The 27,961-nt window shown below is 62.6% G+C and overlaps 1 protein-coding gene across 1 annotated transcript; it reads right to left on the reverse strand.

Annotated features, from left to right (window-relative positions):
• Positions 1 to 727: 727 nt before the first annotated feature.
• On the reverse strand, positions 728 to 27,838 carry BESB_025070 (uncharacterized protein; the record flags this gene model as incomplete). The annotated part of the gene is made up of 27 exons (XM_029361195.1): positions 728 to 1,015; positions 1,275 to 1,748; positions 1,904 to 2,029; positions 2,274 to 3,256; positions 3,496 to 6,172; positions 6,840 to 7,206; positions 7,910 to 8,081; positions 8,559 to 8,694; positions 8,989 to 9,097; positions 9,620 to 9,964; positions 10,105 to 11,519; positions 11,823 to 11,985; positions 12,212 to 12,488; positions 12,943 to 16,073; positions 16,400 to 16,554; positions 16,742 to 17,110; positions 17,662 to 17,714; positions 18,405 to 18,504; positions 18,909 to 19,060; positions 19,603 to 20,191; positions 20,629 to 21,055; positions 21,275 to 21,528; positions 22,256 to 22,585; positions 23,194 to 24,355; positions 25,004 to 25,985; positions 26,405 to 27,335; positions 27,710 to 27,838. The coding sequence occupies 27 exons, from the start codon at positions 27,836 to 27,838 to the stop codon at positions 728 to 730; spliced, it is 16,296 nt and encodes a 5,431-aa protein (XP_029215550.1).
• Positions 27,839 to 27,961: the final 123 nt, after the last annotated feature.

The following is a 27,961-nucleotide window of genomic DNA, read 5'->3' on the forward strand; positions in this document are numbered from 1 at the left end:
AGTTTAGTTACTGTACCGCGTAGGCTGCAGGATTCAAGAGAAGCTCACGCGCAGCAGGGCACCTGAAGATCAGTCTGGACCTTAGACACAAAACACGGTAGCCAACTCTTCGAACTACCCTTCCCGTTGAATCGCTGGACAGAAGCAGCGTTCACGTTTTGGACGGCGTTGGCATTCACGAAGGCTTGCCAGACGTAGTCGCTTTCTACGCCTGGGCAAGCGTTTCTCAACCGAGCCACGCTAATGCACTTTTGGGCCGCGGCTCACGAAGTCTCCGGCGAGTCGGCGTCTAGAGCGTTCCGCGTAGAAAAGCACCTGGCGCTGTCAATTCGAAGGTAATGGCCATGCTCGATCCCTGAATAATGAGAGATCTCCTGACTACCTCTCGAAAAAGCCTGACTCCGCCCCTGTCGCACTAGACTAGGAAGCCATGAACGCAGGCGTTCAGCGTGTGTGTCCATGTCAGTCGTGTCGGGACAACTCCCCTGCTTTTCGTGTCTTTGTTCCGGCCGAGTCAGCCATGAGGGTCCGTCCATTTCTAGTAATGAGTCTAAGATGTCCAGTTTATATGGACCTTGCAGAAGGTGCTCATTTGGTTGTCTTGTCCCTCTACAGTCGGAGCATCGGGGAGGCCCCCACAGCACGCATCAGGCTGGCGAGCCGTAAGAGGCGCTTTCGGCCTGGGCACGCCAAAACTGTTTTCTACCAAAACGCCGCGAAGACGCGTTCACTCCTCCGTGGACTGCTCGCCGCTGGAGACATGGCTGATGGCACACGGCGTGAGGGCGTTTGTCAAGAAGCGATTGAGCGCCTCGCTTTCACTCGTGTTCGCGGTGTAAACGGGGTTGGCGAGCTCCGCACAAAGCGCCAGAAAGCGGTGAAGAACCTCCTCGCCGACCCCGTCGATGACGCTCGCGCGGGCGTTTTGGGTGGCCGCAGGACCCGCCTCGGGGTATGCGACAGGGCTCGGCGCGGAAGGCTCGCCCGAAGCTGCCGCGGCCTGGGAAGTCCCTGTCTGGAAGCACACAGTGCACGCGATGCAACACACGCTGAACCTAGCCGCGACACGCCTCTCAAAACGCCAGAAAAGACGAAGGGCATCCGCTTTTGCGCGCGTGCTGCCTCGGCCCCGGTGCGGCCTCTGGTCTGCTTGTCCAGGGACGCCAGTCGACCCCCGGCGCAACCGGTCGCTCTGAGGCGTCGCTCCTGAACCCTAAACTCCTCGAGGCCTTTGAGTGAAGTCCGCGACGCATTCAAAATCCAGTCCCACGCACCTTTTTGTTCTTCGCGCTCCCCCCCTTGGTCGGCTCGTGCGCGGGGGGAGCTCCCTGCCCCGCGGCGGGCAGCTCCTTCGTGAGCGCGCGCAAGTCACTCCAGAGTCGGTAGACGGCTTTGACGGCTTGCGCTCGCCTGGCGGTATGCACGCGGAGGCTGTCCTCGTGATTGAGCTCCTGAATGAATTCGAGGGCGCCTACGCGGCGGCCTGGCGCGCCGCCGAGCTCTATCCGCCCTGCGCCGCTCAGCCCGCCCACACGACTTCCCAGAAACGCCGAGGACGAAAAGGAACAGAGCGCGGAGCTGCCAGACTGCGAAGGCCCGAGGACGGAGGCGACTTGCGCGGGGCCGCCAGAGGCGCCGGCTCGGAGACTCCCCGCGGAGAACGGCCGAGGCGCGCTGGACAGCCGCGACGCCCTGCCTCCGCCCCTCCACCGTTCAGGGTGCCGAGCAGGCCTGCACTCGAGCGGCCGCTGAAACCCGTACCGGCGGGGCGCGGGCCCTCCAGCCACGCGCGGCGCCGCGCGCGGTACGCAGCCCCGGCCGAGTCGGCGCCGTCGCGGGAAGCCGTCTGGGGAATGCTGCCATCACTCAGAAGCAGAAAGAAACGATACAACGTGTTACTCACCACTCGGTACGTGGCCAGGTTCTCCTCCGTCGCCCACGACGGCGGGCAGGCCTGAGGCAGGAGCTGCGCCGCCGGAAGCGCGGCGGCTTGCGCCGGAGTCCAGGCTCCGCGGCCGCCTCGAGGGACCTGAGAGTCAAGAAAGAAAAAGACGACGCAGCGCGCGCTCTCGAAAGAGCAAGTCTCACAGACGCAGGGACAGCATCGGGAAGCGCCGGCTGCCGGCTTTGCCCCGCTGCGTGAGTGTCCTGGCGCAAGTGCCGCTTCAGGTGCCTGGCAGTGCGCGAGGCGGCCTCTGCACGCGTCGGGGCGCGTGCCAGGTCGCGCGGCTCCAGCGCGGTCGCCCCAAAGTTCTGTCGCAGCGGTCCCGTACCTGCCGGCCGAGCTTCTTGAACAGCAAGCTTAATTCGAGAAGCCGACTCCGGCTGTACTGACCCAGGTACACGGTAGCCTCGCAGCCGGTCTCCGCGAGGGCCTCGTCCCCTCTGGGGTGGTCCTCGCCTCCCTCCGGGCCTCTCTCTCCGCCCGCGAGCCCTTCTCTGCCCGTCCTCGCGGAGGGGCTTGAGACGGAGGCCTCGTGGGCCACGGACGACGACGACGCGCTGCCTTTCTCTTTCGCTCCTGCTTCGGGAGAGAGCCCCGCCGACCGCGCGGACCCGCTCAGCTGAGCAGAAGCGCCGGAGACTAGGGCGAGGCTGCTTCTTTCAGATCTGTCTCCTTTTTCAGCCTTGGCGCCTTTTTCAGCTTTGTCTCCTTTTTCGGCCTTCTCTGCCGTGGCGCCTCCTCCCGCCGCCAGCGTCCTTCCGCGTGCGCACGCCAGCAGCACCACGGTGTCGCAGTCGGTCTGCGGCGCGGCGAGCGTCCACTGGCGCGCTGAGGCGTCGAGCGCCGCGTTTTCAGCCGAGTCAAAGGGCGCGGGCGGCAGGCAGATCCAGGCTAGCCGCGAAGGCCCCTCCGTGAAGGCCCGCCACGCGGCCTCGAGGGCTGCCTCATCCGGCTGAGCGAAAAAAGCCGAGGAGACATGCGCCCCCGCAGAGGTTGGCGCGGCAAGCCCGGCGGCTGGCGCCGGCGCCGGCGCAGATGAGGGGGGCGGTAGACCGGAAGCCTTCAGGGGCGTCGGGGTCGCTGCCGCTCCGCTCGCGGCGGCCTCGACAGCCGGCTTGGCGCTGCCAGGCAGAAGGAATGGGTTGCGAGAGAGGCATGCGAGGGCGCGATGCCGCGGCACGTGCGAAGCCAGAAGCGTGTGGAGGAAGTCCGCCGTCGCCCGGTCTTCTCGCTGAAACGAGTTGAAGAGCGCACACCGGGCGCGGAGAGAAGAAAGGCAAGCTAGCAGCGAAGGCAGGGCCAGCTTCGTATCTGAAAGAGAAGCAGCGCACAGGACGCCTCCCGTCCGGCTGCACGGGAAAAAGCCCCAGGACTCGCGTGGTCGCGTCCAGTTTTGTGTGTGCTTCGCGAGCGAAAGACTTGCGTCGGCGGGCAGTGCGCAGGGGCAGAAGCCGCACAGTCAGACTTGGTCTCAGGAGTGAAGCATACGCAGCAAGCTGCACTCCGCACTTGGCGGCCCCGCGACGGTAAACTCGGCTAAGAGGGGTCACCTGGATTCGGCGAGGCGAGTTCCCAGTCTTCAGTCCTGTTTTCCTCCCTGGCGACGACCGCGGCGAGGAATTTAGTGACTGCAGCGGGCAGTTTTCCCGTGTCTAGGGCGGCCTGGCTACCTCTCTCTCCTTTGTCTCCGTCCCTGGCACCCTGGGATCCGCCGCCTGTCCCCGCGAAGGCCGGAGGCACAGAGAGGCCTCCCGCGCCCCTGCCGCCTCCTCCGCCCTGGCTGATTTTTTCGGAGCCCGCAGTGATGAAGACGCCGGCGCTCTTGAGAGACTTCCTCTGAAGGCCGGCCGTCTCCTCGACTGCCGCGCCAAACGCGCAGATCATCATGACGGCGGCCTTTCTCGCGGCGGTCGCAGGCTGGCACGCCTCCTCCAGCAGAAAGTAGGTGAGGAGACCGCGCAGGCCTTCCTGGTAGAGCGCCACGAGAAGCTCGAAGTCGTGGCCGCAGAGAGCCTCGGTGAACGCCGAGAGGCTACGCACGGTGCCCACGTATTTCCCCACCTGCCGCATCCAGTGCCGGTCTCGGCAGCGCCGTTCGTCGGGTCGAAGCACCGGCGGCGACGGCGCGCGCAGGTTCGGGTCGACGAGGCGCAGAGTCTGTCTCTCCAGGCGAGCCCGGTCTGTCCCCAGTCTCCGGGCCTGGAGATGCAGAAGCCCGAGGCGCGCACTCAAGAAAGGGAGCACCGCCGCGATCCTGCCGACGCGCGGCACCAGGTCTGCCGCAAGGAAACTCGCCCGCACGTAGTCGCCCTTTTTGAGCAGCACGTCGAGCAGCTCCACGCCCAGGCGCAGCCGTTGCTCTTGCTCCGGCACGTACAGGTTGGGCTCCGGCGCGCCCGAAGAGACAGGGGGAGAGGGTGCCTCCCACTCCGGGCCGCCGCCTCCTGGCGGCTGCAGGAAAGGAGGACAGGTGCCACGCAAGCGGTTTTCTTGCGCGACGAAAGCGAGAAAGTGCGAATAGGGCATTGGTGTCCTCGCCACTTGCAGCGACAGCGGAAGCAACTCTGCGGCGAACGCGCTGAGAGGCGCAAGCAGAGAAGAGGGGGGAACCTCGACAGAGAAGGTCTGCGACGACGACCTAGCAGGCGAAGGCGCCGCGGGTCGGCAGGTCGCCTCGCTGGGCGACACCGCGCGAATCAGGCTCATGACGACAGCCGCGTCGAAGTCGGCTCCAAACGCGGAGGGCGAGAGGAGCCCGGCTCCGCTGAGGAGAAGGCCCTCTGCAGCCCGAGGCTCCGCGGGACGAGAAACAGTCTCCTCCAGCTTGGAGCGTGCGTCGCCAGTCTCCTCCGCCTGCGAGACGCAGCTGGTCGCTTCGCGCTTTCCGCCTTCGGAGGCGTTGACGGCGTGGCGCGGGAGAGGCGTCTCGGACTCGTCCCCGGCTCCGTGCGACGCTTCGTGTTTGAGGAAGTTTGCATCTAGTCGTTGAATGGCTTCGATGAGAAGGTTTTGGAGCAGCGACAGTCGCGCGAACTGAGACCCTCCTGCGGCGTACGCGACGGAGGACAGAGGGAGGGCGCAGCCTTTCTTCCCGGTTTGCGCCATCTCCGCTGCATTCCTGCACAGCGGAAGGCTCAGAAGGCCTTCGTCTGCGTGGACGCAATCCTCCCTCCTTCGCGCTTTGCCGCGAAGGCCAGACGCAGCGGAGCGTGGCAACGCGCGCCCTGCTGCCTTGCGCTCTGCGGAGGCTCTTGGATTCCCGCTGCCCTCGTCGCCCTCTCTGGCGTCGCCCCGCCTCGCCCTTTCCTGCTGCTCCGCGAAGAGCCAGATGGACTGCGAGAGAGGGCACCCGGCCCTTGCCTTTTCCCCCCTCTCTCGCGAGACTTGCGCAGAAAGCGAGGCGAGCACCTCCTTCTTGCCGGACGCGAGGGAGGGCGTCGGTGGAGTTGGTACTCCGTCCCGCATGCTGCCCGAGCGAGAGGACGGCAAGAGAGTTTTCTGTGGGCTGGTGAGCAGAGCGCAGAGCTCCGCGAGGCGCGTTTCCCCGGCCGCGGGACGTCCAGCGCCTTCGGCAGCACAGGTCGCAGGCGCGCAGCCTGCTCTTCCGGCCTCGGCTTGGGAGGCGTCGCTCTGCGTGGCGCTGCGCGTGTCTGCGCCGGCCTCCTCTGCGAGGCGGTGGGCGAAGAGCTGGGGCTGCGAAGCGAGAAGGAGATAGACGGCCTGGCAGGCCCTGACGAACTGCAGCGAGTTCTGCAGGTGCAGGTGTTCCGAATACCTGAGCGCGCCCAGGGCCGCGCCGAAGGCCTCGCGGAGGCGACCCTCCAGCAGAAGCGCCTCGACGCGAGTGAGGAGGCCGTCGACCACCAGCAGAGGCGCGCAGGCGGTGGCCAGACTGCGGCGGCGCTCCAGAGGCGGCGGCGGCGCAGGGGCGAGCGCTGACGGCGGGCAGGGAGGTGGCGCAGGAGTCGGCAGAGGTGAGAGTCCGAGCGAGGACGCCGACGCAGAGGCGCTCCGCAGCGAGGATCGAGTAGAGAGCGCTGCGAGCGAAGTGAACGAATCCGGGCGCGAAGGCGAAGGCGAGAGGCGAGTCCGCGAGAAAGCGCCTGGCTCAGAGGACGCCCGGTGGCCTGACGCGCGCTCGAGGAGGGCGTCAACGAGCGATGACGCCTCCGTTCGAGACAGCTGGACAGCTGCCTGGCTTAGGCGGAGATAAAGCTGAAGCCTCAGCTGCAGAATAACGGAAGAGCAAGGAGCGAGGAAAGCACGCAAACGGGCGTTGAGCAACTCTAAAGGGCGTCCAGCAACGCAGACGGGTGTTAAGGAGATATCTCGGCGCCCTTTGTACTGCGTGTGCCTCCTCTCCTTCGCTTCCACATCGCTTGACCTGCGTACATCACGCGAATGCCTCACTAGGACGGAAGCCGCTGTCTGTTCCCGCGTCGCCTCCGCGTTCGCTGAGCTTGTCTTTACACCTTCTTTGAGAGCCTCACGGGGGCTCTCGCGGTCCACAGCGGGCCCTTGGATGCCAGTCTTCGCTAAAAGTGTTTCTCTAGAATGGTACGCGGCGACAATGATCTCGCTTTCGCAGCTCTCTGAAACACGAACGCGAAGCGGACTGTCGCGTTGCGGGGAAAGACTTGACTTTTGGTGAGTTAAAAAACTCGTGAGCACTCCCGCATGGGCGGAGCGTTCCTCCTCACACACGCCGGCTACGACCCCCCTCCCCCCCGCCTTCAACTACCCCGTCAAACGGCTGTCTGCTTTCTGGTCTTTCGTTTTTCGGCGGCGCTCTCTCTCCGCGCCCTCAAGCGCGGAGCGTTCCGCGAGAGCGCCTGTGTTGTGTGCTCCAGAAGGCGCGCGAAATGAGCAAAGCTCCAACAATCTCTTGTTCTACCTCGGGCATGGGATAGAGAATGTCAACGCCAGGGGGCCTGAAGGCGAGGGTCTCCTCCTCGTCACGCTCGTCTGCAGCTGACTTCTCTCCTGTTCGTTCTCGAGGCCGCGATGCGCTCTTGGCTTCGCCCCTTCCTGCGTGCCCTGATGCCTCTTCGCCGGCTCTGTTTCCTTCGTTCGCGCTAGGCACGCGACGCCGAGGCGCGACGCAGGGCCGCGAAGAGTCGAGGCGCAGGCCGCGGAGGCGCCGCGCTGCCAGCTCCGCCGCCGCTTGAAGCACCACAAACGCCTCCCTCGGCGTCGCCTTCGCCTCATACACACTCGCCAGCAGCAGCAGCGCCCGCAGGAGCGCCTCCCACGCGAGGGCCCTGACCGAGTGCATCCGCGCAGGCTCGCCAGAAAAGCTTATCAATAGTCCGCTCGCAGCGATGATCACTCCAAGCATGATGCTACTGATCAGGATAGCATCTGAGCGCTACGAGTTGGACTGCTGGTTTAGATCTTGAAGATCTCTGTTCACGGACTCCAAGCAGGCGCGCTGGCGCAGCGCGAGAACAGGGTGTTTAGCTGCAGGTGCAGCGACGTGTGTATCTGCGTGCTTTGAAGTTTTTCGCTTTCTCAGCTGACTGGGCCGGCGTAGGTGTGGTCGGGGGCGTCTGGGGGGCTTGGAACGTATACGCAGTCTGTCCACTCCGCTGTGTTTATCTTTTTTCCAGACGGCTCTGTTCGCGAGCGTAGGTGTGTTGCGTAGTGTGTCTCATATTTGCGGCTGCGGGTGGCGGCGTCTCTGTTCGCTACTGAGCAGCTGTCCGTGCTGCGGAAGCGCCGCAGGGAGCCTGGCTTTCGCATCCTCAGCTCGCCCCCTTTTTGTGACTTTCTTAGTTCCTTCATGTGCATCGGAAAACCTACACACGTGTAAGGCCTCCATGCGGGCACAGATACGGGCGCATGCCTCACTTTCTGCATGCATCTATATCTCTGTAGGTCTTAATCCAAACAGAAATCCAGATATGTATATGCGTATAGCATGTCTGTATATGTGAAAGATATCGCTTGCTTTGCGCTTCTTACCTAATAAGATGGAGATCCTGCGCCCGCTGAGCAACCTCGAAAAAGGACGCCCCTCCTGCTTCACTTTTCGCGCTGACCGGGAGCGGCTGTTCGCCCGCGCCCCCCGCGGGGCCTGAGGCCCTGCCGCCGCCGCTTCCCGCCTGTCGCGATCCCCGGCTCGCTGTCGCAGAGACTGGAAGCGAAAGCGCAAGCGAAAACGACGCAGACACACACGCCGTCTCACGTCGGCGCAAGAAATGTCGACTCACATGCACATACAGCACGCGGCGCGGGGCTGCCTCGGCAAACTTGCTTTCGAGGGAGCGACTGGCGTCGTGGCGCAAACGGATAGTGGAAAAAAGTCGGAAGACTCTCGCATACTTAAGGGCGACCTCTACGGCTCCACGCTGGAACGATGCAGGAGCCGTTAGGGTCCCCCGTATAGACGTATCGGAGTAAACGCGTATACACATACACATTTCAATATATTCCTATATCTATGCATATGCGTATAGTTGTATGTATATATATATATGTATATATATAGCGTGCAGTTATATGCTTGACTAGTTGAGGAAATCATCAGGTGTAACAACATGTCTGTATCAACAGGAGAGAGAGAGAGAGTTCCACCTGTGTTTTCGTTCATTCGAGTTTCTTCGAGCCCTACCCGGAGAGGCCTCTGGAAGGAGCGGAATCGGTCGCCCTCCCTCGTGCTGCCGGTCCGCGAGGATGTCCTTCGCAAGGCTGAGCAGGAACGCTTCGAGAGCCGAGAGGCGCTCAAGGCGCTCTGAATGGTACTGAAACTGCGAATCAGGACGAGACGAAACCCGTAAAAGGACTGTTTGCGGCTTCCAAGTTTCGCGCTGACGCAAGTCTAGGGTTTAGGTTGTAGGGTTGCACCGTGATTCTCGGGTGAGCAGCGATGTCACCGTAGGGCATCTAACTTCGCCGCCCTTCAATTCCTTGGACTGCATCAGCGTCTCCCTGTCGGCTCATTACTCTTTTGGTATTGAACAAGATTCAGTCAGGAACGTTAGTTCACCGTCAGATGTTGCAGGTGCATGTCTCCCTCCGGTCGTCAGTTCTTTGTGGCTCACTCTGTCGCCTAGATGGACGGGCAGCCTTTCGTCAGCGGCGAAGCAGCACTGTGCCCGCGCGAGAGCGAACAAGAAGGCGTTTTCACGCCCCAAGCTCTCTTCCTGCTGCCTAGAGGGAAAGGCGCAGACCCACACGGAGACGCACGACAGATGAAGAATCACGCATGAAGACGCGCACCCGCCTCGCCTTGTGAACCCCGCTCTCGAGGGCTAGCGGGACCGACGGGCGCGAGATACATCAAGGCTACCGCCGGAAGGCGGCACGGAGCCTCTGCCTCCACGACGGCGATCCTGCAGATGCATGTATGCAGGGCATACACGCGTTCCAGCGGATTCACCGGTGCAACAGATATCTCCGGCGAGCTTGCGCAGGCCTCGCATCTGCGCAGAGCTCTCAGCGCATAGAGTGAGCAAACGCGAGTGCCACGGAAGCCAGAGGGCAAGGCTGGAGGCCGAAGCCTCCGAAATGCTTTGAGCGTGCAACGAGTCAAAGGGTCTTCACCGCGAGGCCCCGTTGTGTGTGAGGGCGCCGGGTTCAACTGAGTCGCGCGAGGAGCTCGCGTGGTCTCTTCGCAGTCGCTCTTGGGAAGAAGACGCGCCTCGCCTCAAAGCGCCGGAGAACAGGACTCACGGCGAGAGAGCCAAGGCCAGCGTAGCCTCGAGCGCCCGCGCGTTCGTAGCGGAGTGCGGAGGCCTGAAGTTCACGAAGCCGTCCTCGACGCGCGGCCGATTCAGCGCACCGCCGACCGCCGAAGCAGAGGGAGAGGCCGCAGCAGACCCGGACGCAGAGGAAGCGTGAGAAGACGGCTGCTGGGCCGTCGAGGACGACACGCCGGGGACGTGAACCAGGCCGCAGGAGCCCTGCGGCTCTAACGTCTCGTCGAGGCAGTCCCGCGAAAACGCCGAGCTGCCGTGCGTGTCCTGACCTTGCCACACGCACATCAACTGCCAAAACGCAGCCTGGAGGTCACCCACGCTGCACGCAGCACATCAAGCGAACAAGCTCGGAGTGGCCCCTGCGCCCACAACAGACCCAGACGCGCAGAAAAGATCCAGGCGCGCGGGCCCGCTTTCCCCCCTCTTCTTCCGTGTCTCTTTTCTTGGTTTGCTTCTGACCTCGTGAGCAGCAGAGCCCGTCGGATGCGGCCCTCGGTGGCTGCGCGCAGGGACCGGCAGACCTCCGCGGCGACGAATTCGGCGAGGGCGAAGAGTGCGTGGGCGTTGTCTGCGTGGCTCCGCGCGTCGAGGAGGGTTTGGCCAAACCAGAGAAGCGCCTCGAGGAAGCGCTGCATGTTGGCGCCGGCGACGCGCGTCTCTGACGCTTCAAAGAGCGCATGCAGCCGGCACCCCACCCGCAGGCCCAACTCGGGCAGGCGGTGCCGCCAGAAGCCGTCGCTTCGCCACGCAAAGAAGCGCGGCGACGACGTCTGCGCAGGCCCGGCCTGCGCCAGGATCTGCGCCACGAGCGCCCCCGCGAACCGCGCCGCCGAGAGGTGGGCATCCAACGCGTTGAAGTACCCCAGCCGCGCCGCAAAGTACAGAGGTACCAGGCTCTGCAGAGATAGGCGAGTCGAGAAGCCGCTCTGAGGAGAGACAGACGCAGAGGAACGCAGATCGGCCGACGCAGATCGAGAGGCCCCAGGCGGCTCGCCCTGCGGCGGTCGGCTCTGAATCGGCAGCTCGCTTCCCCGCGAGAAGGAGGAAGGCAACTGGGAGAAGTTCGCGGGGGTCGCAGGGGGAGCGGCGGGCGAAGAGGGGATCAATCGCTCGCCCCCGAAGGCGCTCGCGTGCGCTTGTCTGGAGAGGGAGACGAGGCAAAGAGACTCGTCCGCAGAGGCCGCGGACGTCCAGTTTGTCACGCCTCGGCGCGAGTCTGGGCGAGCGGCGGAGCCTACGCTTAGGCCGTCGTGGCTCGTCGGCTTCTCTCCGAGGCCTGCTTTCTGTCGAAGGCAGTCGCGGGTCGCATCCGGCGCGTGGTTGCTCTCCGAAAAAGCCTCGAACAGGTCGAGCTGCATGTAAACCGCACCCAGTGCCTCGCGCCACGCCTTCACGGCGAGCCGCGGCCGGCCTGAGACACACAGCAAATTCCCCTTCTCGAAAAGCGTCAGCGCCAGAAGATCCGTCTTCTGGTGTCTACGCAGAGCCCCTTCAGCCGCGCGGTACGCCTCCAGCAGCGCCTGCCTCCGCGCTTCCGCGCCCGCGGAGACAGGAGGCGAACGCGATCGGGTCACCAGAGACGCCGACGAAGGCGGCAGCGGCGACGAAGCAGATCGCGAGCCGCAGGGCGAACCCGAACCTGACGAACTCGGGAGCAACGCACAGGCGACGGCGCCCTCGGCACAAGAATACACTGAAGGGTCAGGGCAAAAGGACGCGGACGATGAGTTGCCGTGGCTTGGGGCGTTTGGAGGAGACTCGCGAGGGAGGCCCAGAGAGGCTGCAGCGGCGGAAGACGACGGCGCACCGCCTAGGTCGCGCCAAAGTCGAAAGAACTCGGAGCGAGCCGAGCGCAGCTGTGACTCGCCTGGAGACTGAAACGAGTGAGCGAGGAAGAGAAAGAAACAGAGAAAACGGCGTGTGGCTGGAGCGCGAAACACAATGAGAAGAGGGCGTTTGAGGCATCGAGGGGCTGTGCCCGTCACGCAGCTACAGATCGCAGGCCACACATAGGCTAACACCCCTTACATTCTTCTTTTTGTCGCTTGAAAAGCTTTTCGCTACTGTCTCAAAACGTCGGCGGAGACACCCCCGTCTCAGTCTATCAAGACGCGTTCGTCTCGCCTCTTTGTGCGCACTGCCTCGGCTGCAGGCATCGCTGCTTTTATTTCTCGCACCTCGTATCTCCTGGCTTCAGCTTTCTCTTGCTTCAGCCGCGCCTCCACCGCTCTGGAGAGCCCGTAGGCGAAGAGCTGACCCTCGAGGACGGCGTCGTAGCATTTTTTTCGATGGAAGAAAATGCGCTCTTCGCGACTCGCATTCCCAACCCGCGCGAAACGCCTGCGCAGCGAAGAACGTTACAGCCACAAAGGCGCTGTAAAATATGAAACCGATTGCCTCAACCTGTATGCACAAAGGGCCGTAATTCATCCTCAGAGGGTTTGCGCCTAAGCGACTCCTCGCCCCCCTGCCAGCAGAGCTGTAGTGTATCGGGACGACAGTCAGCGCGAGACATAGGTTTTTTCAGCCACAAGTTCACCGTCACCCGTCTCAGGACAAGCCCTACCTCTGCGTCTTGCGCGTGTCGCCGCGAGGCCCTGCGAGCTCCCGCTCGGCTCTGCGGAGTTGCTCTCTGCTGCCCTCCACAGCCGCCTTGGTCAGCGCGACGACCTGCTGCTGCGCCGCGAGCGCGTAGGACGAGAGGGCGAAGGAAAAGACGCCTCCAGTCAGCGAGTTGAAGCGCGAGGACAGCGCGACGACTTGATGCCACCGCGCCTTGAGCATCAGGACTTGGATGCAAAAAAGAAAAAGTCGCGCGAGGTTCTGCAAGTCGAGGTCCGCCGCTGGACACGAAAGCGCCGCAAGAATCGAAATCGAAAAACAGCAGTTTGTCTCGAGGCCCAGAAGTATATATATATAGTGTGTGTGACATACAGGCGTATACAAGTATGTCTGCAGGGCTGGGTCGTCCAAGACAATATATGCCTGGGGGCTCCCTGCATACACAAATCACTTTTTTGCATGTCAAATATGCAAGGTCTAGAAGCGTTCGCTGCATCTGCGTAGGCGTGCAGATAGAGGGATATACATGCACACATACATGCAGATATGCATATGTATGTGTATGCCTGCTTGCATGGCGAACGTTTACAAGTGCTTCAGGAGAACAGCTGGCTTTGGAACAGAAACTTGCCGTGCTGAGATGGAGACTATTCAATTGCCGAAGAATGCGAAAACTAATCGGTAAAAGGCTGCGAGTACTCGTGACCGCCTGACGCCCATATGCGAGCGACGCACTTTCAAAACGGGGTCTGTCGCCGCCGATATCTTCGTACGCGTTGCTGCATCCTGGCCAAGTCCCTCTGGAGACGTCTCGCGTAGCCTGCATCGCCGTTTCCCAGTCTCCGCACCAGGGCAAACGTCGCTCGGAAGCGCCCTGAGACGCGGCGCGAGTCGACGTCTCTCTCCTGTTCAGCGTGCCTTCTCCATCCCGATGGCGCTCCTCGTCTGGGCGTCGAAAGGACGCCGGGGAATCCTTGCTTGCCACCTCAGCCGCATTTTCGCCGCCACCTTCGCGTCGTCGCGAGCCCTGTGCGGAGCGGCCCGCTGCGTCCGCGCTATCTGGAGTGTCCGCGCGCTCGCCTCCGCGCTCGCCTCCGTTCTCCCTCTCCGCGTCGGCACGCCCCCGTTCCGACGCCGCGCTGCCGATTCGAGGCCGCTCTGCGTTCGCGCGGTAGGTGAGCCAGTCGACGCACATCTGCGCCAAGACTCCGAAGCTGACCCAGAAGGGCGGCAGCAGACGCGCAGTCGTTCCGGAGTCTCGTTGCGGCTCGCCGCCCGTCTCGCCTCCAGTCTCCGGCTGTCCCTTGTCTTCAGTGCGGCGCTCCTCTCGCGCGCACGCCCCTGGGCCGGCCCCCCCCACGCCGCCGAGCGCGGAGGGGCTGAGCACGCCGCCTATCGGCTTGGCGTCTCCCACGCGCCCTCGCAGCGTCAGCGTGGCGCTCCGCTCGCCAAGCATAGTCCCTTTTCCGCCGCCTGAAGCGCGCGTAGATGCGCTGCCTGTCGCCGGTTTCGCGGCCGAGGTCGCCGGCAAAGCCTCGCCACCCGCCGCTGGGCCCCGACCGCCCCTGTCTCTTCTGTCTCCGGCGGCAGAGCCGCCTGCGGTCGCGCGGTCTCCGCCGAGGGCTGAGGCGAAAAGCGGCGGCAGCGGAAGGCCGAAGTCGGCGGGAAGAGCCGCTGCACGGGCGCTTTCGAAAAGCTGCGGGGCGGCAGCCGGCGAAAAGGGATTCAACCCTGCCATCAGGAGGTAGGCAGCGAGTGAGAAGCCGGGCGCGGAGGCGGCTCTGTCGCATGTGGCGTCCCGCGCAGGAGACAAGGCCAAATCGCGCCCGAGAGAGACACTCAGTCCACCAGGGCCTCCCGGGGTTGCGTGGCTGGTCACAAGCGCAGCGGCGAGCGACCCAGAGGTCAAACCGCTTGGATTCGGCTGCGCGACGGCGGGGGGCTCGCGGGCGGTGTCGCGGAGCTCGTCGTCGCCTTCACAGCTGTCTGCTGCTGTTCCCGACAGCAGCGCTGACAAGTCGACTATTTCTTTCGGCAGAGGCACCGCGCAAAGCAGCGTGTTCAAGGCGCAGCACAGGCAGAGCTCCACCAGCTGAGAGGCCCTTGCGACAGACGCCACAAGCGACGCCTGCGCCAGGTGCCCGAGGATGGCTGCCACGAGGCGGAGCTCTGCTTCGCGGCGCCGCGCGCCATCCAACGCCTCAAAAAAGTCGAAAGAGCCACAAGATGCAGAAGACGCATAACGCAGCGCAGCTGGCGGACACGACGACGACGACGCCGAAGCGTCGCGATCTCTCGACGCTTCAGGCGCCTGCGAGGACCCTCGCCCCCCTGGCGTCTGCGAGCGCGGAAGGAGCGAGCGGCGCGCGTCGAGCCCAGTCCTCGAAGCGACAGAGGCAGAGGAATTTTGCCGCCGCAGACCCGCGCCCTGCGGGTCTTCTGCAGGGGTGCAAAGGGTCGACAGGTCCGCGGAAGCATCTGGGCCGGGCGGGGCCGCGGGCGGCGAGGCGCCGCAGGGAGAGGCTGGCGGAGGAGGCGCCGCAGGCCGGGGCGAACGGGCGACAGGCCCCCCTGCGGGTGAAGCGCCCAACCTGGAGTTTGAGACAGACGAAGAGGCCGCCTCAGCCCTCCTCTCTCTGCGTCGCCCCTCTCTGGCGGCAGACAGCTCAGCCTGGGCCTCGGCCGCAAGCCATTCGTCGTGTGCGTGCGCGGCAGGTGTCTTTCCGTCCGCCGGCGAGCCTGCGGCGGCTGCGGCAGCCTCGAAGGCCCACAGGAGATCGTGGGCTCGCAGAGTCGCTTCGCGCTGGTCGGCGTCCAGCGACACGTCCAGCACGGCGTAGCGCCAGCCTTCCACGCGCGCCTCGCGCGTGACCTCGCGAAGGAGTTGCAAAAGAGGCAGCACCGCCAAAAACTCAACCTCCGCAATCCAGACCGTCAGCGGCGAGGCTCCAGCCGCCGCGAGCGACTCCAGCACGTCCTCCTCCTGCAGCGCGCGGTCGCGCAAGAAGCGGCATTTATTCGAAGGGGACGGGGAGAGCGGAGAGGAGCTCGCCCCCGAGGAAGGCGCAGAGAGGGAGGCAGAGGAGGCGGAGGACAAACTGCAGTCCGGCAACGGAGCGGCGACGCGCATTTTCTCCGCTGGCGAAGATGCACGTGAAGCAGGCGGTGAAGGGGACGGGAGCAGACGAACCAGGAAGGCGGGTGTCTCACGAAACGAAGAGAGGGAGCGAGGCGAGGCAGCCAATTCACTCATGTCGCCTCCGCCGGGGACAACCTTCTCGATGACGTCGCAGTGGAGAATTCCAACCTGCTTGGTTTCCTCGAGAAAAAACTGCACCAGCGCGCGGCTCACGGTCGCCAGACGGCCCGCCAGCGAGACAGGCCCTCCGACGCCCGCGCCCCAATTCGACGCATCCGCAGCGAGCGGCTCCTCGCCAGCGGCGGAGGCGCGGATCCACCCCGCAGGACCAGACGCGGGAGCCGAAGAGGACGAGAGAGAGGGAGACGCAGCGACTGCGCGCGGCTGTGGATCGGCAGCACGCAGGAGAAGTCTCCTCGCTTCGCAGACCAGCCAGGCGTACTCAGGCGTCAGGCGCCCCTTCCACTCGCGGGCGCATTTCCGCAGCGCGAGCGACATCTGCAGGCCGAAAAAGTGCAAAGCCGCGGGGAACGAAGAGCCGCGCGGGGCGGCGGGCGAGGACGAAGGCGCGGAGGAAGAAAGCCTCAGGACCTCCCGCACGCGCAAGCGGTCAAGAATCGAGAATGCGCACTGAGCTGAGTCCTCCGCTCCTGTCGCGCGGCGCAGGGAGATAATCTCGCGGATAGACGCCTGCATATCTTCTTCACTCGTCTCCGGCAGCACGGCTCTGGAGAAAAATCAGACGCAGTTATACGCTCAGGCTTGAAGGGGCTGAGTCACTTCTTCTAGAATGCCAACAAGCTCTGGAGATGCCAGGCTCTGCGCGCGCGCATCTGCAGATACTCAACTCATGCGCCTCGGCTGCACGCGTATAGATACGCATCACGCAGAAAGGACAGCCGCGCTTCCCTGCCTCCGCGCAGGCTCTTTGCTTGCGGGTGTGTGTCTGTGTAGGTTTGACCTACTTCTCCATGCCTCGCCGGCTACAGCTGCACAGAGAGAGCTTCGGTTCATCTGTTCAGGCGACTCGGGATGCATTCTATCGGACTCTACCTCAAGCGCGCACTGTCGGCGTCGCCGCCGAGGACAATCGCCGCGACTGCGGAGTGCAGAAGAATTTCGGTTTCCGTGAAAGACGCGCGGCCCATGCGTTCCGGGTATGTCCGCGGCAAGGAGGCAGTCGTGTGCAGCGCCGAGTAAAGCGGAGGCTGAAAAGGAAAGAGAAAAAGAAAGGAACGCAGCACCGGCACGCGAAGCAATGGGGCGCGGCGAAGCGGAGACGCACTTCCACTAGAGAGAGCGCCAGCGAGGCGCGGCAAAAGAGAAGTGTGCGGCGCCCCTTCTTTTTTGCCTTTCTTTGTCAGTTCCGGTCTTCGGCGATCTCGTCTTCCTCACCAGCAGGAGCTGCGTCTGAAGCACGAGCAGCCGCGCCAAGAGGAGAGCGGCAAGGGCGTGGCCTCGCGGGCTCCAGGCGCGGCGCGGCGCAGCCTCCAGCGCGACGAGGCACGTGAGAGTCCCCGCGAGCCGCGCATGCGGCAGCGCGCGGCAGGCCAGGAGAGGAGACTCCACGAGCGCCGCGAAGGCCTCCACGGCGCGGAAGACGCTTCCGAAATCCCCTGCGAACCGCGCAGCCTCCACCGCAGCCAGCAGGCGGCCCGCGCGGCGCCAGCCTCGCGTCTGGAGGCGCGCCTGCAGCGCAGAGGCAGAGGGCTCCCCGGCGCGCGGCGGGGAAGCGGCGGAGGGCGCCAAGCGGCTCGGCGCGTACTGAGGGGAGGCGACCGACAGACAAGCGGCGGACCACAATCGCGTGAGAAGAGAAAGAGCGAGAGAAAGAGAGCGAGAGCTGCCGCGGGCCGCCCGGCGTGAGCAACCGAGGCCGCCACGCTGGGGCAGCCTCCACGGAGACAGACGGAACAAGCGCTTGTCATAGCGAGCAGCGAAGGGTGAAGAAAGGGCAGACAGGCAGCGGTCTCGCCGGAGAGATGCAGAGCGCCGCGCCTCTTCCAGATATTCACTCTAAGCGCGGGACAACAGAGGCGCCGCGGCAGCGCATGGATGCATCCCGATTCACGCATTAGGGCTAGGCTACTCCAGAGAAGCACGTCGAGAGAGGCAGACAAAAGACAGAGAAATCCAAGGACGGCCGACGATCGTGGACGCCCAACTCGCGATCCGCGCGCAGGCGAGGGGGAAGAGAACAAGAAAATGGGGATCTTGCGCGGAAATGAAGTGCGCAAAGTCTCTCCGAGGGTTAAGTCCTGCGTGCGTGTCAAGCTCCACTCGCACGCGAGGCGGCAGTATGTGTCGAGGCGTACCTTTGAGCAGACGGCGCGCGCGAAGGCGCTGAGCACGTGCGGAGGCTGGCGTTCTATCGAACAAAACGAACCCAAACACAGGAGCAGAAAGAAACCTAGCCAAAGCGGAAGCCCGCGACCTGGCTAGGAGTGTCTGCCGGAGGGTAGAAGAGAGTGGAAGGGCGTGTTTGGCGTGCCGCTGCCTCGGAGCCAGAAACCGTCTCAACCCTGTGCGGCGCGTCTCGCTAGGAGAGAGGAGAGATCTGACCAAAGCGTCAGCGGGTTTTCTCGCCCTTCCACACAACCCTGGAGAGGAGCAAACTGGTGTACAAGCAGCCGAATATATCCACATCTACATATGTGTAAATAAATATAGATATAAATATATATATGTAAATATATATATGTAAATACATATAGATAGATAGATCTTCGCGCATATGTGTGAGCAAGTCTCGCACGCGTAAACAAAGAAGCACGCCCTCAGTTGCTTGCGTCCCTTACACGTATAGGCATGCATATACATCGGGATTCCGCGCAAGCTCCTTCCGCAGTGGCATGCCCCCGTGTTGGGACCTGGATATGTAGGGGTATGTCTGTCGATTGGGAATGTGCGCCTGCGGCAAAGCTCTCGGGTGCTGCGTGAGCGATGCGCTGTGTCTCAAGGTCTGCGTGTCCCTAGGGGCGTGCGTAAGTCAATAAGACAGGAACCGCATCTGCGTGTTGCCTTCGATCTGGAGCCTTTTTCTCATGCCTCTCCTCACCGACTACGGAAGGCCTTAGGCGAGAGAAGCGCATGTCGCTTGCGGCAGGCGGGCTCTTTTTCTCCTCGCAGAAGAAGCTCCACGTGTTTTGCCAGCAGATCTGAACCGCGTGAGACGCGATCCATGAAAGACAGACACTCAAAAAGAATGAAATCTAGATGCTGATGCGTTTATCCGCGAGTCGACTGCAGCTGCTTGTACGAGTTCCAGGGGTGTGCACGCGGGCGTGTTGGGGTGTGTAGACCGCCCGCTGCATCGCAACAGCCCAGAAAGAGCATGCCAGGAGTCGACGCATCATATGGCAGACAGCAACGTCGGAGTGCGGAGCTCGAAGGCTCTGGGGTGTCAAGCACCTGTGCGCAGTCATCTCTGTGCGGATAAGGAATGCGTTGCAAGTAGGTTCCTCTGAAACGCTTGCGGGCCTTGAGACCGCACTAGGGAAAGGAAAGCCACGTTGAAGAGGCGTGTTTCGCGTCTCTGCCTCACGAAACTCTTCTTGCCCACCTTGGAAAGGCTCCGGAGGCCCAGCTTTTCAGCGGAGCTCAATACGTGGAGCCAGAGGAAAGGAAGCGACAAAGGATAGTACGTGCCGAAGGCCGCTGTCGTCTCGCTCAGAGGCAGACTCTTTCGCGCGTCGATATGCTCTTCGCAGGCAACTAGGGACACAGAAGGCATCAGCAGAGGCGGAGGAGTGGGTGCTTTTCGTGGTTTGAATACCCTACGCACGTCTGTGACCTCTCTGCAAGCGCCAGTCTGCCTTCTTCCTCGCGTGATTCGTGTGGCGATGCATCTACTCGTCCACGCAGATACAGGCCGCCGCAATATCTATAAATATAGATAGATAGACATGTATGTATCCCACATATATATAGTTATGCATTCTATACATATACATATATATGCATTATATGTAAATATATATATTTCATGCGTGTTTCTAGCTCCACCACAACCGTCCGGAGGCATGGAGTACTTTTTTCCTCGGCTCCGTTTGGAGGGCGCGTCTGAAGGGCGGTGCCTTCTCCCCCCTCAAATCGCCTCTGTGTCGTCACGTTTTATGTCGTGCTTTCTGAGTCCGCGACCCTTCCTCCTAATGCATGTGGGGACGATCCGGCTCTATTATGGAGTGTTCGTGGCCATTTCAGAGCGTTTTTGGCTTTCTCGTTTTTCTGTGAGGTGTCCTGCGTCGCCTGCTGACAGTGGTAATTGGCGTTTGGGGCGAGGTTCGGAATGGTGACTACAGTTTGCGGCCGATGGCGGAATCCAGTGTGGAGGAGTTCGGTGTGGAGCTTGGTGACGGCAACACCCGATCCGACAATTCTGCCGCCAAAGAGCGAGATCGCGGCGTCGCGAGACATGATGTTTTTCCGCGCGGAGGGCATGCGGACGGAAAGCGAAGTGAGTGTGCGGCTGGCGAGCACCGGCGGGCGCGAGACGGGCGCTGCACCCCAGTCCTCCGCAGCCCGCCAGGCTCCGTGCACTAGGCGGCGCTCGGTCTCCTCGGCGCGTTCGAGCTCGCGAATCGCCTTGGCGAGGAGTCTCTCGGCGTTCACCCGGCGCGCCTCCGCCAGCCGCCGCCAAAACAGACACAGGCGATACGGATTCCCGCTCAAACGCGTCCGCAAGTGCGTCTCCCGCGGCGACAAATCTATGTTGCCCATAGCCTGCAGCTGGCGCCGGATCAGCCTCTCCGCCCGCGCCTGGTCAGCCTTTGCCGCAGCCTCCGGACGGCGCGGCCCTTTTTTCGAACTCGCCTCCGCAGTCTCGCGCGGCTCTTCCCCCTCCAGCTGAAGAGACAGAGGAAGATTCACACGAAAAGCGTCTAAGGTTTGCACGAAAGAGCGAGAGAGAGACGCCCATAGCGGCGCCTGCGCTTCGTTTCAAGAGGCGGCAGCTTGATGGTGTTGAATTCATGAGCAATTGACTGGGTCAGCGGAAGTCGTGCTGTTCTAGGAATTATTTAGGTGCTATTAAATTCCTGTGTACTTGCGGGTTAACGGTTCCAATGCTGGCGCTACGAACCATATTCCATACATCTGGGCGCTCCCATCATGTTTAGGGTCACGCCATCTGATCCTGCTCGCAACACGCGCGGCGTGCAGCAGTCGCGGCGCGCTCTCATCGACACGTCTTGAAGCGAAAACTTTCCAGCCAGACCGGCGAGCGTGGGGGGGGAGGGGGGGAGTGGCAACCTAGATCCACAGTCTACAGATTCAAACGTTACCTCAAGATCGAGTTTGAGGGCGAGGTCGTAGAGCATCAGCAGCAGGCTCGCGCACTCGAGCACGAATGCGTTCCAGGGTTGGGTCGCGGCGCTCGCCCTGCCCTCCGCTTCTTCCGCGGCGCTGCAGCTCTCCTCGCCCTTCTCCGAGGCCGCGCCGTCGTCGCCCGCGGGGGCGGCTGGGCTCGAGGGCGGCCCGTAGGCGCCGCGGCGCGTGCGCGAGACGACCTCGGCGGCTGGGCGGTCTGCGTCGAGGGCGCCCAGAGGCCGCGGGCCTCGGCGAAAATCTTCGAGCTCCAACAGATACGGAAGAGGCTCCAGAGACGCAACCAAACAGGGGTCGACTTCGCGCCCGGCCTCCTCCTGCATCAGCGCCGCCAGAAGCTCCTCCACGCGCGCCACTGTCGCGCGAACGTACCTCCGCGCGTGTCTGTGTAAAAATGAAGCGCATAGAGCTCAATCTGAAGCCAGGAAGAAGCAAGCGAGAAGGGCGAACGAGCCGCCTCGCGTGGTTTTCACTCCCGGTTGTGAGCATGTGCTCGTATAGTCGGAGCAAGGAGGAGCACCCGTTGTGAATAGGAAAGTATATTTGATGACTCGTTTTCGTGTCTGAATGTGAACAGCGTGTGTTGGGGCTTCTTGCCCGTACCGTTGCTCGTTCCTTGCCGTGAGCAGCTTCGTGAGCGCGTAGGTTGCCTGCGCGAGTGCGTTGGCGTCTTGCAGACCGCAGGCGAGCATCACGCGGAGAAGCACAGGCACCACCGCGCAGAGCAAGTCTTCGCGCAGTCCACGCAGAACGGCGAGCTCGCCCTCTAGGGGCCTCTCGCCGCTCTCGTGCTGCTGCGTCTGCTGCTCCGTCTGCGCGACCCAGTCAATCACCTCCGCGACGTGCTTCCCCCACAGCTGCGAAGCCACAGCGAAGTGAAGCCTGGCCGTAGAACGGACCCTTTTCACACGCAGCTGTCAAGGATGACTCACACGACGAACTGATGCAACGCCGCACATGGAGAGCCAGAAAATCAGGTGCGGCTGCAAACGTGCGGCGGCCGGGCGCACGTAAGCCCAGAGGCCCTAAGAGTTTAGGGTTTGAGGTCGAACGCGGTGTTAGGCGGGTGGGGGGGGCAGGAGGTTGGGGGAGGTTGAGGAGAGGCCCGCTGGCCGCACACTGCAGCCGACATCCCCCCCTCTGTAAATGAAGACTGAGCGCAAGCGAGCTGAACTCTGTGCCCTGCGCCGGCGCCTCGGGAGCTCCTTTTGTGGTCGCCCTGCGCGTCAGGAGCGCTGCGCGCCTCTGCCGTTCGAGGCAGGCGACGCCGTCCGGCGACCTCCTGTCCGCTAGTAGCATTAGTGGAGTCTTTCGACCTGCGCCAAATCGTTTATCCTCCATCCACGGCTCTGAGGTTCCCGTCTCAGAGCTTCCCGCCCTTCCCCCCCCTTCCCCCCCCCCGCCCACGGTGCGCTAGGTGCAGCCGCTCGCGTGTCGCATGTCTGCACAATTCCAGTCCAGGATCTTCTCCGCCGACCTCCGGCACCCGGCAAGCACCCCGAAGGTGTGGCTTTAAAGCCGGCGGGCGCGCGAGGTTTTCGACTTCGAGAGAACTTTCCCGCTCTTTTGTGCCTGCGAGCCTACCTCGAAGACAACGTCGTAGACGAACTCCTGTTCCTTTTCCAGAAATAGCGCACCCAGGCAGGGACTGCGGAGAGCCCACGCGAAGAGTTTGGCGCTGAGCTCCAAGAGGCGTCTGTACTCCGCGTCCCTGGCGAGCAGCTCAGTCGTGGCTAGCCTTGAGTCCGCTGCACACGTGGCCGCGTCGCTCAGGGCCTCCACCTCGCGCAGGTCCTGTCTCGTTTCCTCGAGGGAAAGAAGGAGCGTCGCCATCCTGCATTTGAGCTGCGAGATGAGCGGAGGAACGGCGTCCACCTCCGCCCACAGGCTCGCGTACAGCTGAAAGGGTCGGCCCTGGCAGCCCGGGGACCCGCATAAACAGAGAGAAGGCGACAGCAGTTCAGTCGAGACAGACACGCGGCGCACTCGACTCTCTCCAGATGAACTGGGTGGGATGTGTTACCGCAGAGATCAGCCGTATGCAGAGAGGGGGGCCCCGCACGCGAAGAAGGCAGCATGAACGCGGCCTAAGTCTCTGCGTGGAAACCGAGGAGTGAAGAAGCGACAGTCCGTGAGAGACAAAACGAAAGGGGGTGCCGGCGCCCTCTGTCGTGTCCACATGGGCGACCGCAGACTTGTGTCTATCTAGAGTCCCAAGCCCTGCCCTTCTACGCGATTGCGGCTTCCAACCTGCGCTAGACCTGGGCGCGCACTGAGCTAGTTCTATATCTATCTAAGCTCATACTTGGCGCATGTATGTATTTGCATATACAAGTATATTCATAGATATATATTGGCTGGTGCTGCTGTCGACTGCGCACGCGTAGGTGCGGCGTCGCGCTCATCTCTGCATGCAGGGGGCTGAAGATGAGTATCGGCTTAGGGTGCGGCGCGGCATTTCTCTAGTTCAACCTGTGTCGCGCTATTGGGTTTGCCAGCTGTGTTTTCGCGTGTGTGTTTACATGGAGCTCGGGGGGCGTCAGCCTCAGGTCCGGGTGGAGCAGCGACGAGAACTTTGGCGAGGGAGGGTGAGAATGAGGCAGCTGAGAAGCCACGAGGGCGATGTCTTTCGCAGGTTGGAGCATAGTATGCGCGAGCGAGGTCCCGAGAAACGCGTCTGTGTCCACCACGAGATCTACCCACCGCGGCACTGCTTCGGTCGTGCACCTCAGCCGCTGCAGCTCCGCGGGCGTCGAGGTTGCTTCTTCGCTCCCTCCGACGCCATCGGCAGGGGGGCTGTCTGTCGCGCAGCGCGGATCGGGTGACGCCTGTCGGCTCGCCGCAGTCCCCGCCTCAGAGGCCGCGCCGATGCCCTGGTCAGCTCCATCCCGTGTCTCGACTGCACTTTCAAGCTTTGACGCGCGCGCCGAGCAGCGGACGTAGACGAGGTAAAGGTTTTCACGAGGAGGTCGCGCCTGCGCTGTGTTACTTGCGGCTTCTGGCGCTTCGCAGGCTCGCCGCAGAGGGACCTCCAGCGCCACGAGAGCGGCGACCTCGGGCGATGAGTCCCCGCCCTCGATGTCGCTCAAGAAGGTCTGCCGAAATTCAGAGACTGCGTCGCTCAGCTTCGCCCGCGGCCCAGCGCGCGGCTCGAAGAGGTCTGCGAAAACCTCCGCGGCGTCGACGGCGGCCGCGCCTCCCGTCTGTCCCCCGGCTTGCCTGGCCTCCCTGGGCCCCTTCGGCAGGCCCGCCGCCGCCTTGCCTTGCGTGAAAAGCTTCTTGGCTTCTTCGGGCGTCGCCGCCCAGACGGGGCGGAGGTCGCAGAGCAGAGGCACCTCGTCGAGCTCGCGACGGATGAGGCGCTGCTGGAGACTCTCTGCCGACGAGCTGGCCTCCGCGTTCGCCGCGCAGGCGCTCAGGGCAGCTCTCAGTGCGCGTTCCCAGTCCCATCGCTGAGCCAAGAGAAACGTGCCGATCGGCGGGCGCTCAGCGGCGGCGGCGCCAGACTCCGTGGGAGGCGCTCGCGGCGGCCGCAGGGTGTGCAGGTCGCAGGAGGCGACCGCCCACGGCGCAGGCTCTGCTGCCTCCTCGCTCGGCGCCAGCGCGGAAGACACCGGAGAGCCCCGCGCCTCCGCGACGCTTGACGAAACGGCGAGAGCCACCAGAGGTGGATCGAGGAAGTGCCTGGAAACGAAGAAAAGGGGACCCAGGGGGGGGGGGAGTGACGCAGTTTGCGAGGCTCGAAGCGCAGGCCTTCAGGGTCTAGTAGTTGAGAAACGGAAGGGGCTCCCAACGACCTGTGGGCGTGTCTGCAGATGCCGTCGCGGATCCTCGTTCGCGGTTTTTCTGGCTACGACCGCAGCGGGCAGGGGGCCCGTCTCCTGTCGGCGAAGGGCGAGAAGCGTGGAGACCTAGGGTCTCACTGGGGGACTGGCAGCTCTATACAGAGTTGACTGAGGCCGAAGAGGCTAAGGGACTCCCTCAGAAGACTGCCACTGTAACCCTACTCTGATAAAATTGTGGCCTATAACTTGCTCTTCCTTATGCCTGTTCGTGTTTTCATATATTCTATAAAGATCCTGAGGAAATACACTGTAGCCGGGGCGGCGCTGGCATCCTGGTTTAGCAGCGTCTTTGCGCCGAATACGAAGCGAAGCTCTGCGGAATTGCTCGCGTGAAATCCCGCTTACTGGTCGCCACCTGCGGCACCCCTCACATCTGTCGGTGGGAGCTACTCTGCGGGGCTGCGTCTGCATGCTGTGCTGATGGGGAGCACAAAAGTGTCGAAACCCGCCTCGTCGTGAAGTGAGTAGGGACTCCGTGCTTGTTTACCTGTAGCGGAGCCTTGCGTCGAGAGCTCGGCATAGGCGATGGAAGCGCTCGCCGAGTTTTCGCCGGAAGCGGAAGCACAAGAAAAAGAGTTCCGCGTGGACTGCCTCAGGCAACTCTGTCGCGGCTCGCTGAGCGGTTTTGACGGCGTCAAAAACGGACGCCAAAAAGGGCAACACGCCGGGTGCGACATTCGCGCAGCCGGGCGCTGGCGCGTTACTGCTGTTTCTGCTCTTTTTTGCCCCGGTTTTCTTCTGCGATCCTTCATTCCCTAGGCGTTGCGCCAGAGCCGCGGAAGACGCACTCGCCTCGTCTGCAAGCAGAGCCGGTTTGAGTAGCTTGTCCATCTTCTCAGTCGCCCCCAGGATGTCCTCGAGCATTTCCCCAGCGACACTTAGACACTGCTCTAGAAGGCGTTGTTGCAAGGAATTCTCTGCATTCTCCACGAAGTGCGTGTGATGAAGCTGGTAGTGACTCGAATCCTTCGGCGTGACCGCATCCCTGCTGGCGTCGCCAGCCGCCGCACCTCCGCATGCTTTTTTTCTCCTATGAACTGTGAGCGCCGATCCGCTCGGCGCTGCGTGACTCGGCGCACCCTCGACCCCCCCCGCGAGCCTCACACCCGCGGAGGCGTCTTCATTTTTCAAAGGAAAGCTCGCGGCATCTGCGCTCCAGGCGCCGCAGGTCTCCCGCTCAGGAGGTGGCTGGACAGCGACGTGGATCCCCCAGTCCGGAAGCTGAGTGAGGCGCTGCGATTCGTCGCCCACGGTCGCGAACTCGAGCAGCAGCGTGATGAAGAGGCGCTTTGGCAGATAAGTTGAGCCAGACAGCGAGTCAGCCGCTGCATCCAGGCCCTGAGGGTGCGGCGCGGAAACGCCCGCGGCTGCCCCCCGGCCGAAGTTCGGGCTCAAATTCTCGGCGTCTTTTGCGTGGCCATACAGCTCCGCGAAGTCCCTCGTGAGCTGCTGGAGGCTCTCGACGGCAGCTACGCAAAGCCACAGCACATGTGGCAATCCGCAAAACGGAGACTCAGCCGAGAGGCCTACTCCTGTCCTCAAGGTTGAGGGCGGGTGCTGTGGTGTCGCGTTTCACAAACTGCGCAAAGACCTCCTGAGCACCTGCGCAGAAGCTTGAAGGATAGAAGCGTTTCGTCTCCCTCCATGGTGCACGGCGGCAGGAGACTGCGTCCGGCCCGCGTGCAGCCGCTGAAGGTTTTCTCTTGCATCAGACAGAACTGAAGCGGCTGCGATCGCCGCCTCCGTCGTGTTCGAGAGGAGAGTGAGAGACAACATGAGGCAGAGAATGCCCTGAGAAGAAAGAGTCGCAGCGTTCATCGAGTGGAATAACGCAGCGTGTGGGGGGGGGGGGGGGAGCAGTCGTGTGGCGGTATGCGGCAACACTCACTGCTTACTGAAAGCTCCTGAGCCCAGCATTTGTATTTGAGGCTGAGCGCCGCGAAGAGGAACCGCGTGTGAGCCAAGATGGAATGAATTTCGGGCGGGACGGGAGGCTCCATGGACTCGTAAAGCTCCAGCCGTGTGACTTCGCCAAGCATGCGCGCACACACGCGGATGGCGTCATTGAACGCCCTTTCCGCTTCACTGACGCGTAGCGTCTGAAGAGCTAGAGAGGATTTCCAAGCCAGGTACTGCGGCGCAAGGAGTAGAGCGCTGGAACCGAGGCAGGAGAGCGCCCATGCCAGGTATGGTCTACAGATCGATGCATGCTGTTCCACTCTCAAGTATCTGCAGATGGTGTAGATCATCGTGCTGCAGCTCAGTGGAATCCAGTACTGTGACTCGCGGTCCTCGTGCGAGAGCTGGAGGAAAGCATGCAGGTAACTCCGGCACTCGTCCAGTCGCTCGAGGAGTTCTTGAACAGACTGTGTCTTGCGCAAACCTGGGTCACTCTGGAGCACGCGCTGTACTGAGACCACAGTTCGCAGTTGAAGCATTCTGTACAGCGCAGCGATCAGCGGCGCATCCCCATCCTTCCAGGTAGGGTGACAAAGCCGCGGCGATGCGTCGGTAAAGTCCTTCCCCGAGATTCCTTCTCGGGTCGCAGGTGATGGGGTCAGGTCGCCATGATTCGTGGTGGCGGCAGCGCTTGTGAACAGCCGCCGGTTGCTAGCTTCATGTTGAGTCACGAAGGCCCGAATTCGGCCGCTCCATTCGTCCTCGAAGCTTTCACAGACCGCTGACCAGGTGAGTTCAGTGGCGCCGAGGGACGCAAGCTGAAATCCGAGGCGGCACGCCTCAGCCAGTCGCGCGGAAAGAGGCACGCGGCCTTCTGCTGCCGCGGCGAATGCACGGCGGATCTCTCGCCAGTCTTCAATCTGCATTCAACGCACAGGTATTCGTGCTTGCGACACCTCTGTCAGCCGCATAGGGTGATCCGAAGCCTTATGGACTGCAACTGCCTTCTGGCCTTCTCTCACGGAGTGTCGTCGCTCTCGCCGGGCTTGCTTCTGCCGTTTGTCGTTACTTGGATTTCAACAAAAGAACCCGAGCGTAAGGTCGCACGTCAAAGATCTTTTCCGGAATCAGGTCACAGCGGTGACTACTAACTCAGAATCTAAGGCACTGCGGCTATTCCGGACAGGGAGAAGTTGGCACTGGCTGCATTTTGCTTCTCTGCGTATGTGTTGTGAATGTGTAGCCGTGACAGTGCAGACGTGTCCAGGATGGCCTTCATGAAGGGTCAGCTTACGTATAGTTTGCTTGCGAAGCTATTCGGTGTATCCTGAGCCACTTTCTCTCGATGGCCGCGAACTGTTCTGATGATTCCGTCAACCTGACTCTTCAGGTCGACGACGGGAACTGTCACACCGGCTAACATTTTGCAAGGAAGGGGAGAGTCGACATGGGTAGGAGGTTTTCCTGGATGTCTAGCAGAGGGGACACGGCTCGGTAGCCGTAGGTGGACAACTCCTCAAGGTTGACGACGGTTTCTTCGTGGCCA

This window comes from Besnoitia besnoiti (genome assembly GCF_002563875.1).
Source record: "Besnoitia besnoiti strain Bb-Ger1 chromosome Unknown contig00014, whole genome shotgun sequence".
NCBI lineage: Eukaryota > Apicomplexa > Conoidasida > Eucoccidiorida > Sarcocystidae > Besnoitia > Besnoitia besnoiti.